This window comes from Fusarium verticillioides, chromosome 9, assembly GCF_000149555.1.
Source record: "Fusarium verticillioides 7600 chromosome 9, whole genome shotgun sequence".
NCBI classification, from domain to species: Eukaryota; Fungi; Ascomycota; class Sordariomycetes; order Hypocreales; family Nectriaceae; genus Fusarium; species Fusarium verticillioides.
The window spans coordinates 2,152,030-2,164,733 of record NC_031683.1 but is presented as its reverse complement, the minus strand read 5'-3'; the positions used below and the strand labels follow the sequence as shown (position 1 = coordinate 2,164,733).

Here is a 12,704-nt window from a genome sequence, read left to right as displayed (position 1 = left end):
TAAGACGCGGATCATTTCAGCCCCATTACGCCACATAGAGACTCGGTTTGCTGCGGTAGGAGCACGTGGATGTGGCGGTGTTTTTGAGCTGCACGGCCCCTAACGTGGCCTGGACTAACTCAGTACGTAGCTCCCGGTCCAGCTATCAAGGAGAGCAAGGAGCAAGGCCAGATCTTAGGGAGGGACCAGCAACCAACGGTTGGCTTCAACATCTTACGCCAGCTCCGCTGTTCTCGTTCTCGATTCGAGAACAAAGAGATCGCAACCGACCTCGACTTTTCCCCTCTTTATTCCCCGGACGAGTCAATTTCGACAATCCTCGCTACAATTTCGACTCTGATTTCCATTAGCGGTTCGCGAGGAGCTCGTCGTCATGGTCGCGCCAGCGGTCCCTGAGTGCGCAACACCATCGATATCCTTGGCGTTGATATAGCTAATCTCGAGATAGAATCACCGAGGAGATCCTCCACGAGTCGATCGATGCACGAACCGAATCCCTCTCTGGCTTAAGAGAACTTGGTCCTCCCGATCTCGTCCATCTTCTCAAGCATGCCGTGCGAAACCCAGCTAAACAGGTATGCAAGCTCCTCGGCGCAAGGGAGACCAGGAACTGACTTCTTAAAGACTGGCGTCTACCACCATGTTACCGGTGTCGATGCATCCTCTTCTGCGAGTCTAGCAGCATATATTAATACCCTGACCTACAAAGAATCCGGGCCAAATGCGACAAACAAGATTGTCGAGGGTGTCTACTGGTACGTCATGACGCCTATGCGCCTCTGCATTCGCGATTACAGGTCCTAACTCTGAATAGCTGCTACAATGCCTTCTCGCGACTCGACATGCGCGTGCACGTATCGATCCCCGGAACCGTAGAAAGCTACTGCGTTGACGAACGAGGCGAGAAGAGGAAGGCATCCGAGGAGCTTTGGCTGGAGACTTATCTATGCAGTGTTCTTCGAGCTTACTCATACGCAGACGATGGTAGCGGTGATACCATTCGAAAGATTATGGGTGTTCGAAGATTCAATCCTGTTACAAACACTGAAACCGAGCATCGTTTCCTCCATGCCGCAGAACAGCTCTTCTTCAGGGGTATGCCACCCCAAACTGGCTACTCTACATAAGCTAACCAACTTCCTAGGATGGCAGCTGGGTTCCGATTCTGTGGTTCAGGTGCCTACCAACGTGTCGAATCACCTAACTACGGGTCTGCTCAAGTATCTCGAGACAACCGGACGCTATGCCTCTGGAATAAACTTGTTTGAGAAGCTTCGAACGCAAAGCGTCGAGGTATCATCCCTACTAGCGAAGGTCATGTTCATGGGACACGAGGAGGTTGCTGGCGTCCGAACGCTTCACCAATCTTTGCAAGAAACTCCCATGGACTATGTCATGCTCGACACACAAGCTGAATTCCTGTTGCACAAGGCCAAGAGTGCCCCAACACCTGAGCTCAGAGACGAAAGGCTGAAGATGTCTCTTGGTTGCGCGGATCGCGCTACTGTCGCCGCCCCGACCGAGTTCAGCACCTGGGCGAGACTGGCCCAGGTATATGTAGCCATGGAAGATTGGGACAATGCGCTTACCATTCTCAACTCATGCCCTATGTTCACCTACCAAGACAAGGACACACCCCTGATGCCAGAACCGAAGGAAGTCCACTTGCCAACTCTCCCTGAAACTCGCCTTGATGAGATTGACAGCGAGCCCGAGTCGCGATACTCAGAACAGGTCGACCCTAGCTTGCTCAACCTGCGAGCGGCATCCTACAGGGGCACTTTTAAGAAAGCGTACGATATTCTGACCGAGATGACTGCCAAGATTGGTTGGGACCAGCTTCTGAAGATCAGGAGTAATGTATTTGTGATGGAGGATGAGTACCGCTCAGAGAAGCAGGAGGCTACTCAGCCTGCCTCCTCGGCAAAGCGAACTCCTAGCACAGATGGTCTACGGGGTACACCTGATCAGACTGTCAACCAAGATGAAGAGACTGAGGACGAAGAGGTTGAGAAGCTTGATGAGGCCGCTTCCAAAGCTGAGGAAGCTGGTGAGGTCCCTGCCACCAACGGTACCAGCGAACAGGATAAGATCGAGAAGCCTTCTAATATCATCGACCCAGGCGAAGCAAAGGCGGACAGTGAGGTAGGCTTTATTTCCACCCCCTGCAAGACCGAAGCTAACAATCCACAGACAACCAAGAATGATGAGCATCTGTCCAAGCTCAACACCAAGCGCCTTTGTGAGCGCTGGCTAGACAGCCTGTTTATGGTTCTCTACGAGGACCTCCGTGTCTACACAATCTGGCGTACCCAGATGGCCCAGTACCGCGCCCAGCAGATGCAGTACAAGAAGTCGGCAGAGGAGTGGGAGATCCTCGGTTCTCTCGCCGAGCGTCTTCAGCACGTCGACGAAGCTGTCGAGGCGTATCGCGCCTGCCTATCAATCCGATTCAGCCCCAAGGCCCTCGCCGGCATCCTTCGTGTCTTTGAGAAAACTAAGAGCACAAGAGAGACTGTGGCGTCCGTCATCCGACTAGTGACATGGCAGTACCGATGGTACAGCGAGTTCAGCCCCGAGCTGCTGCACACGATACGGACTCTGATCGAGGACGAGGGAGCAGTGAAGGTCCGTAGCATCATTCAAGCTACCAGCTTGCCGCAGAATGTGCTGGATCTCACACATCACTATGCTGCGCTGTGCGCAACATTCAGGAGCAGCGGTACCGACGGTTAGGACTGAGCGATATGGTCTGTTTCAAAAGGATGTTTGTGGATGATGGATGTTTAGATATACATTGGGGAGATGCGTGCGTGGTATAGGAAGCAAGCTAATTGACGATTCAAGTCCTTGGTAGGGTAAAAGTTTCGTTCAGGGAGTTTCTGGGTGATGTGTGATTCAGTGTTTGAAGAATAGCAATGCGATTTGTATTTGTATGAGCAGCATGTCCCTCAGCGATTGGGTTGTTCTCGGTTTAAAGCTGCTATGACTTGATTCTATGTTGAACAGCTACGATGCCTGATGCTCTTAGGCTAGATCCCTTCTCATCCATGGGTGACAGTGGTCTCCTCTTGAGAGACAGAGTGCTTTATCTGCTGTGCCCCGGCAGCCAAACTCTGCTAACGTAGATCTGTTTTAACTCTATATCCGATTACTTGCATTCTCTCTACTGTTTGTTAGAGTCGAGTCTGTCTGAATCTTGTCCAATATCTTGGCGTAATAGAGCAAGGCAGCACATCTCTTCTTTTTTTTACCCTTTCAACACTCACCTGCAGCACAGTATTCTGCGTTTCTAAGAGCATTTCTTCTAGATTCCCGTTTATATCCATGGTAACGGAGGTGCCTTCTTGAAGCAACATACAGGTTCATGCTCATGGCTTGACCTTGACTGCTCCACTACGTTCCACCAAGAAGGCAGCCCCACAGAAGCTTGAGAACGGAGGCAAAATCCTTAAGATCTTTATTCTCAGTTGGAAAAGAATTAGGCAAATTTAGTATATTTTAGTAGTTATTAAGACCAATTAATCTTGGCAGCCTGGGCTTAGCATCAGAAGTCTTTTTGCTTTTTGGGGGATGGATTACAGCTAAGGTAGGTACGCTAAGCTTCGTAGGTACATCGAGAGCTGTTGCCTCCAAGCGCAAGGTGCAGTACCCCACCATCGATCGTCATACCTCACCTTTCCTTTCCTTCTACCTCCTGCTTCCACTTCAACTTCAACATCTACATCACGCAAACAGTCTATTGCTCAACTCTTTCTCAATACCGACACCATAAAAGAGAATAGCCCCGCAAGTGAACAAGAGACACACCATCATCTCCCATCCACAAGCTAGCCAATAGCTACATCGTCCCACTATGTCCAAACGTATCACAAAGGTAAACCCTCCTCCTTTCCATCCCCAATACCACCGATTAACATATTCTAGGAATTCGGCGAGATTTCCCAGAACCCGCCTGAAGGTTTCTCTGTCTCCCTCCCTCCTGATGAGACCATCTACACCTGGCATGTTACGCTCACGGCACCTGAGTCAACTCCCTACCACCCAGGCAAATTCGGAATCGTCCTGACCCTGCCAATTGAATACCCCTTCAAGCCGCCTGTCGTCAAGTTCATCACTCGAATTTACCACCCCAACGTCACAAACGACGGCCAGGGCAACATCTGCCTTGGCCTACTCAAGCCCGAAGCTTGGAAACCCAGCACACAGCTCCGCGCTGTTCTCGAGGGCCTTCGCAACCTCCTGGAGGAGCCCCAGATCGGCGACCCCCTCGAGGAGCGAATTGCTCAAGAGTATCAAAACAACCGTGCCGAGTTTACGAAAAACGCCAAGAAACATGTTGAGCTGTATGCAATGGGTTCGCCTGACTTCCCTCCGGTTGCCTAGATTGGCAGTCTTGGAAACAACGGGCGCGGCGTCGTAGTGCCAGGACCTTTCAGTACGCCTGCGCCTACCGCTCCTGCACCTCAATTGTATTTCAGACCACATGCAGCAGTCGTAGCAAGCCTGACACACGTTACACACCCTAGAATAGTGCACCCCGGAGTGCCTTTGGACGATCTAAGTCTAGAGTAAGGAGTAGAGGCATGGGAAAGAATGGGGGAATCAATTAAGACAACGAGAACAGGAACAACTCCGGGCTGGTGAAGTGGAAGATATCGTCGAATCGGCTGACCAGGCGGAGGGGGAGCAACAATAGCGACGATGGTTCAGAAACTGGTTGCGTCGCATCGGGAGGCGTCTTGCTAGGTTCTTTTGAATTTTGTAGCGAATGCTTGAAAAGGGCGAGATGAGCTAAATGGAATAGCGAACGCACAGGATGTATCGTATGCCTCTTCGGGCTTTCTATCAGTATATCATTATTGGAAATGAAAATACACATGAACTACAGCGGCGAAAGGCGACTTCTCTCCAATCATGAAGTCCTCCAGATCAGCGTGGACTCGTGCATATCAGGTCATCTTCGCCAATCCTTTGGTAGCATGGTAAAAGACGTGCTATTATATACGTAACATTTCTCAAGGGCGAGCCTGACAATATCATGAAACTCGTTGTTGATTGAAGCAACCGTAGCTGAAGTTGGATCTTAGTCCCAAATGATACAACGCTAGCTTTTGACGCTTTGTTTTTTGCATCCTACTTACAAGACTCCATTCTCGAGATCAGTGTAAGTGTCAGCATACCTATTCTCCCCTTCTCAGTTATTTCAGCGCAACATGGCTAATGTTTGTCTCACTTTGGCCATGCTCACAAGACTCATCATGAGACATTACCATTCATCACGAGTAAATACCCCGATCATCTCTGTCTCAGACAGATCGAAGCGTGTAGACAAGGGTGAGACATCAACAGACCACGCGCGTAGCCAAAGAGAACGAACAGAACAGTCATGTAATTATCTTTCATTCCATTAGGGTATCAAAAAAGGTTATCCCCCAAATCTACTCCTCGACAATAAGGTTCTACCCAGTTCATACGTAATTTTCCCCCCCATCTATATGAAAACCAGACACCGCCTGGCTTTGCCAGTCCTTTGCATCCTAGCCATACCTCCATCCGTAGGAAGTCGTTTTCCTTCCCTACAAGAGTGCTGTGAGGTTGGTGGTGCTTTTCTTGTCTTGTCGCAATGCAGCCGTAAACCATCGTCATCAAGTATAAAACAGTGTTTCCTTTTTTAGGTTCCATTCCATCCTGTACATTCCAGCCGTCCAACGCTGATCCCTCCCCGCTGCTTTGAGACATTGTAAATGAGCTCCCCCAGATGTTGGGGTATGCTGAAAATGAAATAAAGGAAATTTTGAAAGGAAGGTTGAATATGAAAGTGAATAAAGAAAAACGAAGACACAATGCCGGCTAAATCGAGAAATAGACCATGCCTTCCATTGAAACGCCATTCCATGATAAGGTTCGGTGGCTCACACCTGTTTCAGTGCGAGCCAGGGTGTACCGAAATGAGAAAGAAGTGAGATAGTAAAAGGAGATATTGAAGGAGTGTTGAAGGAATCGAGATGATGTGATGATGTTGACGCGGCTCAGATGTTTAATTTCCTGGTGTTTCGGGTTGGGGTAGACAGTGGTGGCTGTCCTCTAACTCCGCCTATCCGACGTTCCATGTCTTGCCCTGACGGACTCGATCCAGCTGCGCCTTAGCTCGTCGTTGTTGGCGTTTCTCGTCAATCTGGACCTGGCTGAGGTGCCCGAAGCCATTCCGTCGTTTGAAGCAAGCCTCCATAAGGGCGTTAGCGTCGATCAGTCGGCGTGGCATCGATTGCACAACACCAAACATCTCCATAGGATCGGCTACAGCCCGAATCTCGCTCTCGCCTAGCTTGAAGATGGCCAGTGCAATGCGGAACAGGGTCTTGGAGCCCTCGTAGAAGAAGACATCCCACACCCGGAGAGTGGTCTCAATCGGGAGCGTGCCGATGAAGCAACTCATGAACCAGGCCGTCATGCAAAGAGTGATTGGTGGAAGTCGGTCAGTTGGTGTTGACATGCGTGCGAGTTCCTTGCGACGCGAGCGAGTGAGGCGGATCGACTTGCTTGTCGAGGGCCGTGAGTTGGGATCAGCCTCAAGCTCACCGCCGACCTTGTCCCATACAGCAGGCATGGAGGTACGCATCTCAGTCATGAGAACGCCCAGATCAATCTTGGATCCCTCGAGGCTCATCTCATGGGTGCCGGGGAGGTAGATGCGTGTAATGACATTGAGAAGCCAAAAGCACTGCTCCTCGGTATCGACAAACAGAAGAAGAAGACCGGCAAGAAAATTCAAGCTCTGGCAGTATCCGATTCGAGGGTTGTAGACAGCAAAGGCATGAAGGACGCGGCGGAGAGAAGTGATGATTGGTGTCTCTCCGTCCACATTGGGAGGCGCTGGGCTGGATCCCCGAGTAGAGTCCGACATTGTTGACTGGCTTTCTCTAGCGCTGCTTGATGCCGTGTCCATCCCGCCGGGAGGCTTGAACTTAATGTTGTCAGGGAATGTCCGATGCAAATCTCGCTCGATAGCCTCAGCATCAACGTCCTTAGCTCGCTTAGTTGTTAGCTTATCGTAGAGACCCGAGTGCTTTGCCAGAATGGCGGGGCCACCAGCGTAGTAGAACCAAGCTGCACCGCGCCATTCGGGAGGAATGCCCTTGCGAACAAAGCGCTTCGTCTTTGCGTTGGGAGCAGGGAATCGGTTGGGGTGATCTGTCATGAGAGCATTATCCTTGAGGTAGGCATTCCACTTCTTCCGACGGCGTGCCAGGTACTCGGTGTATCCAGCATTCCAGGCATCGTATTGCTGCCGCGTGACGTACTGGTTCTCCTTCTTGAAGCCGTATCGGTCACGAGCGCCAGGGTCCTCGGGCTGGACGGGTTCAGGTGCAATAACAGGTGGTGGAGGGGCGGATACTGGTTCAGGTACAGGCTGAGGCCCTGGAATGGGTGCGGGTGCTGCTGTCGGTGTTGGTTCAGGTGCGGGCTCCGAAGCGTAGCCCATATTGCGTCCAGATTCAGGGGTTTCGGGTCGCTCGGAAGGTTCACGAACAGGTGAGAGGGGCGCGGAGACGGGTGGTGCGCTTGTAGGTGTTGGTTCGACAGCAGAAGAAAGTTGTTCATTAAGAGAAGGCTCAGAGTCCAATGACTTGGCTGAATCTCGCTTTTCGTTCATTCCGCGACCGTAGTTTTCCGCGATATGAGGTACTGATGATGTGAAGGCAGGGTGGGTGAAGATCATCTTGGACATTCGGATCTCCATGTCAAGGGTCGAGTTGGACTCTTGTACCTTGCGTTGAGGGAAGTCCTCGTCATCTGCATCGTCTCTGATGCTGTGTCGCTGATCCATGTCTGAGGTTGATGTCACGGGGCGAGAATTTCTGTTGTGATAATCAGGGTAGTGCACGTCGTCTTCGTCGTCGTCGAAACCTTGCTCGTACATGCCCATAACATCCTCAAGGCTCGGTTCGTCGTGCTCGGGGTCGTTGTCGTTGTCGTTTTCAGGGTTGGCTTCCTGCTCCCCTTCGCCTTCAGGGCTCGGATATAACGATGTAACGGAGCTGTCCTTTGTAAGGACGCTACTTCTCTCAGTTACTGCAGTTCCTGGAGCAGTAGATTCTGTGAGTTGGGAGCGAAAGCTCGATCTAAATTCTTCACCACTCATCCACGGGGCGACGACAGGGCTCGGTGAGGCCGACCCCGGGTTGGAGTAGCTTAATGGTGGCCGTGCGGCGGAAGCTGTCGCACCATTGGCCGTCCGAGCACGGGGCGCTCGAGGCTCATAAAAGTCGTTGGAAGGTGGAGAAAGGACCGAGTGGTAAGTAGATGAAGACTGACAGGATGAAACTGAAGGACCGCGGGGACGTGGAGGAGCAGGCCATAAGGGATGTTGCGAAGGTGATACAAGCTCGAGGTACTGGTCGGCGGGATTGAGGCCGGGGGTAGAGGGCGATGTAGCGGTCGCAGTCGCGGTAGCGGTAGCGGTAGCGGTAGCGGTAGCCAGGGTGCTGTGGACTGGGCGTGGCTTAGCCGCGTCTGTCATTGGCTGGCGGATACTTTGCTTCCGCGGCCGCGAGAAGTTCTCCACGGTGGGTGGCAGGCTGTCGTAGGCGCGCAGGTCAGCCAGTGACGATTTGGATGTCAGAAATGTCGGAGACGTGTTTCGAGATTCCACAGGAGTGCTTGCCGCAGTGTCGTAGCTTAAAGGTGACGGCGAGTGCGGAGAGTCAAATGGTGATCCTGCTCGCTGTGATATTGACTGTCCAAGAATAAATCTTGAAGGGTTTGACATCGAATCCCATCGTGGTGAAACTGGCAGAGGAGGTAAATGTGACAGAGACTCATCAGAGGGTTGGCGAGTATGGCGGTAGGCGGATCCAAACGGCACTATCTGAACCCGAGGAGATGCTAACGGAGACATTGATGGTGAAGTCATAGGCGATGCATAAGGTGATGCATCACTTGTCGAGGTCCCTGGTGCAAGGCTGCTGTTCTCACTATCCCGCTGTCGATTACCATATAAGGCAAACTTGCCTCGGGTTGCATTTGGTGAACCCGGAGCGTCGGGTACAGAAATAGCAAGGGGAGCCATGGTGTGATGCACTTGACAGGTGTGGGATCAGGATGCTGCTGCTGGGCGCCAGAGGCTGGCAAAAACTATGGTCGCCCAGCGGGCAGGAATAGATTTGCTATACAAAACGGGGTTTCGGTTTGTGTGCAAGGGTATCGATTTTTTTTTTTTCTGGTCGTGTTCGTCGTTTCGTCGGTGATGCGGTTGGTAACGTTCGTTCAGTTAGTCACTGTACTGCGTCCTCCGGCAAGGTGCGCCGACCGTAGCAGCGCAGATATCTGAAGATGAAGAGATCGTATTTAAGAAAATGCAGCAGTAGCTCTTGGCCATTGCTGTCGGTTCTAGAACAAGATATTCGATCTGCAACTGGAATTTGGGCAAAGGCCGGGTCAGAAGCAAAAAGAGATGGTTGCTTTGGGAGTGAAGGTTTCGGCGGTTCGTGGGCGAGGGTTCGAGTATCGTTCCAGAGTTTCGAAACAAGCCGCACAAAAAATGATGGCGAGAACCTAAGTCACAAGCACAGCTATCTAACCAAGAAGTCGATCCAGTGTTGAAGAACGAATGTGAGAAAGAGTCGGTCTTTGGAGAAAAGGCGGATTCGGTGTGGGCTGTATGATTCCTGTGGAAAATGATGGGCGTCGAGCGATGGACCCCACGGTTAGGTTAAAAGAAAGGACGCCGAATTTCGTCTTGACACAGACAAAACAACCCAGCCGGCATCCAGTTCCAGCTTCGAAAGTGATGAGAAGAACAAATGAATGGCTTCAGCCTGTGCTCAGGTCCAAGTTCAAGTCCAAGTCCAGGTCCAAGAGCACATTAAGAGCGAAAAACTCGCAAATACGCAAAGGAAGCACAGCCAGCACCCTGCACGGAGCGTTAACTTTCTGTACAGGGACGGGGAAGCCGGATTGGATTGGCAGGGCGGGTAGGTTGAATTTCGAGGACAAGGATATTTCCGCAGCCCCAGCCCAGGCCCAAAAACCAGCCGACAGGGGGTTAATTCGTCGCTAACAGCACCAGCAGGGGAGCTTGGGCGCCGCTGTAATGAGAACTCCGGCTCTAAAGGGAGACGAGATGTACCCAAACGAGTGATTGAACCGAGAATCGGAGGTTGAATCGATTTGCAAACTTGGAAGTCGAGAAGCTAATAAGTTCGAGGGAGGGACGAAGCTTGGATCGTGCATTTATTTTGTTCTTGTTTGTTCAAACGGGGGAGTATAGTAGTATATTAGACAAAAAAAGTCTTGTCTTGGGCGGAGTGGACAGCCCCCGACGGAGAGAAATCCAAGGAACAGAGAAATGAGACAAGGGAGAGCGACTGGACTCAATCAGAAGAGCCACAAAGTCGCAGTTGCAGTAGCAGGTGGCGCGGGGAAAAGAAGAAACGAGACGAGACCCAAGAAGCACATCAAAAGTAAAAATCCAATGGCCAATGGTGGTTGCATCCACCACCTGCGTAGGTAGGTTCCTGGGAGCAATGGAAGGGGCGCGAGGTTGACAAAAAAGATCGAACGAGGCCCTCCAAGCTAAGATTCAATGTGATTTGTACGACTGTGACCGCTGGATTGTATGGGTGGTCTGCGGCACATGCATGCCTCGTGGCTTTCACTTCCACTTTCACTCTCACGGTCTCACCCTGCTTTTGCGGCGTCTTTTCCGTTTGGTCTATCTCGTTGGACACCCTCTTTCTTCTCTCAAGTCTGTCCCCGATCTATGACCAAGACGAAAATGAGCCGACCAAGAGGTCACAGACAACACCCATTGGCCGAATGGTGTCCCCGGGGAAGCAACTCTGGTTCTTTTGCTGGGTCCCTTTCAGCTGGGAAGGTCTCTTTTTTCGCACGCTAAATTGCTGGTGAGAGGGGGGCCCAATATCGAGTCAGTTGACCTAAACAGGCCTGGAGGGGATGGCGGGGGGTCTGGGTCTGGGAATGAGAGCAAGGATGATTTCATGGAACCAGGTTTGGGAGAATAGAGAGAAACATTCAGTCAGTCAGTCAGTCAAGATCGAATTGGTTGGTTCAATGGCGTAATCATGGAGGAATATGCCTAGTGGTGTTAATTATCATACTGAGAGGCTTGTGAGAAACAGGGGTTCTGTTCTAACGGCTCATGTCATATGCGAAAACGGTGCTTGTGAATCCGAGGATGTTCAAACAGAAGGGAGGAAACGCGTTTCTGGATAAAACAGTCTTAGCCAACGTAACATGAACCACACCGAAAGGCAGAGAGGCAATCCAGACGATCTGGTGTTTGTGATGAATCTCAAAAAAGAGGTGCAGGGTTGGCTTGTACGAGCAGGAGATCATGAGCAAAGCAGCCATAGACTGTCACTTCTCACATACCGCAGTCCATATCATCTACACTATAGTGCCGCTATGATGATGGCCTGCATCGACTATATCTTAGAGGCAGCATATAATATCACGCAACATATACATACTTTTCATCCCTTATGTTCGTCTCATTCACTCAAGCCTCATTGGGGTTCGTGCCTTCATTAAACTTGCCCCTCTCACCAAAACAGCCTCTGAGCACAAGTTGAAGCCATTGAGTTGCGACGCAGCGACGGCACCACCACCTCAGCAGTTCATTGGACGAAAGGGATTTCTCACAGGTAGAAAAGACAAAAGATATCCATAGTAGGCAATCCGAATAATATGCATCTGTTCGCGTAGAGAGGTTTTTGAAAACCACCGTCTCAAGCCCGTCTCTCTAATTCTCGTTAGCTCATCCTCCGGCAAAGGGGCCCGACCCAAAGGCGCTGCACCGTCTCAACGGGTTCCTCCCGTCTACGTTAACGTCTCTCCGTCAGTCCAAAAGGAACACAAGCGGCGTCGCGGACTGGATGCCCGACTGATAGATTACCCACATCGGGTAGTCATCTCCCTTTTTTTTCTTCTGCTAGTGTTGAAAAAGGCTCTGCTAAGGCTTATTCTGCCTTGGAGGCAGCATTAGAGAGCAGGCCATTTGATGGCGTCAAAAGACAGATCAAGAGTGGATGGGGTGAGAAAAAAGGCAGCCAATTACAACGGGTTGGTACCTGGATCTTATTCCGCTGCAGGGACACCATGCAACCCTCCCTGCTTTTTTCTTTTCTATCCCCATACATTTTAGCTAAGCCAAACATTTGGAAATTAATGAAATGGCTTCAGGTCGTATCCACGATATTATCCATCAGCTATTACGTCGATGAGAGAACAGCTTCCAAGGCACAAAACAAAGAAATATTTAGCCGTTTATTCATCCATCCATGATCCTAGCGAACTTAACCAGGCTAAGTTAACCCAAGTGCACCGAGTCCATGTTCCTGGGGCCGTGTTGTGTTGCATAGCGCTGCTGACGTACCGTAATAATATGAATGGATGGATGGATGAATCCGCGCGGGTTACCTGACCAATCTCGATTTTATCACGATTGCATTACTACAGTCAGTGTCCCCAGCGATTTGAAATCGATTTTATGCGGATGGAAGACTGATCATCTCTGGTGGGATCCAATTGACCCTTGTTGCTTCCGGTGAGCTTCTGGTCGAGTTCGAATTCTTGGATCTACTGGAATCGAGATGACACGCAGGGATTATGTAACTGTCAACTCGTCTCGCTCCGTGCTCCGTGATTATTTCGTCTCGTCAACAGAAGAATCTCTGCGT

General features: G+C 50.9%; 4 protein-coding genes across 4 annotated transcripts; 3 read left to right on the top strand and 1 right to left on the bottom strand.

Annotated features, from left to right (window-relative positions):
* The first annotated feature begins 157 nt into the window (after positions 1-157).
* FVEG_10197 (hypothetical protein) lies at positions 158-3,022 on the top strand. The gene is made up of 6 exons (XM_018899257.1): positions 158-396; positions 449-575; positions 625-755; positions 815-1,095; positions 1,145-2,145; positions 2,194-3,022. Exons 1-6 carry the CDS (start codon positions 374-376, stop codon positions 2,734-2,736), a joined length of 2,106 nt encoding a protein of 701 aa, XP_018757297.1. The 5' UTR covers positions 158-373; the 3' UTR covers positions 2,737-3,022.
* A 493-nt stretch (positions 3,023-3,515) lies between these two features.
* FVEG_10198 (ubiquitin-conjugating enzyme E2 D/E) lies at positions 3,516-4,962 on the top strand. Its single transcript, XM_018899258.1, has 2 exons — positions 3,516-3,877; positions 3,928-4,962. Exons 1-2 carry the CDS (start codon positions 3,857-3,859, stop codon positions 4,384-4,386), a joined length of 480 nt encoding a protein of 159 aa, XP_018757298.1. The 5' UTR covers positions 3,516-3,856; the 3' UTR covers positions 4,387-4,962.
* A 413-nt stretch (positions 4,963-5,375) lies between these two features.
* Positions 5,376-10,321, bottom strand: FVEG_10199 (hypothetical protein). Its single transcript, XM_018899259.1, has one exon. The coding sequence runs from the start codon at positions 9,071-9,073 to the stop codon at positions 6,098-6,100; it is 2,976 nt and encodes a 991-aa protein (XP_018757299.1). The 5' UTR covers positions 9,074-10,321; the 3' UTR covers positions 5,376-6,097.
* FVEG_16753 (hypothetical protein) lies at positions 9,811-10,097 on the top strand (the record flags this gene model as incomplete). Its single annotated transcript, XM_018905989.1, has 2 exons — positions 9,811-9,977; positions 10,073-10,097. 2 exons carry the CDS (start codon positions 9,811-9,813, stop codon positions 10,095-10,097), a joined length of 192 nt encoding a protein of 63 aa, XP_018757300.1.
* Positions 10,322-12,704: the final 2,383 nt, after the last annotated feature.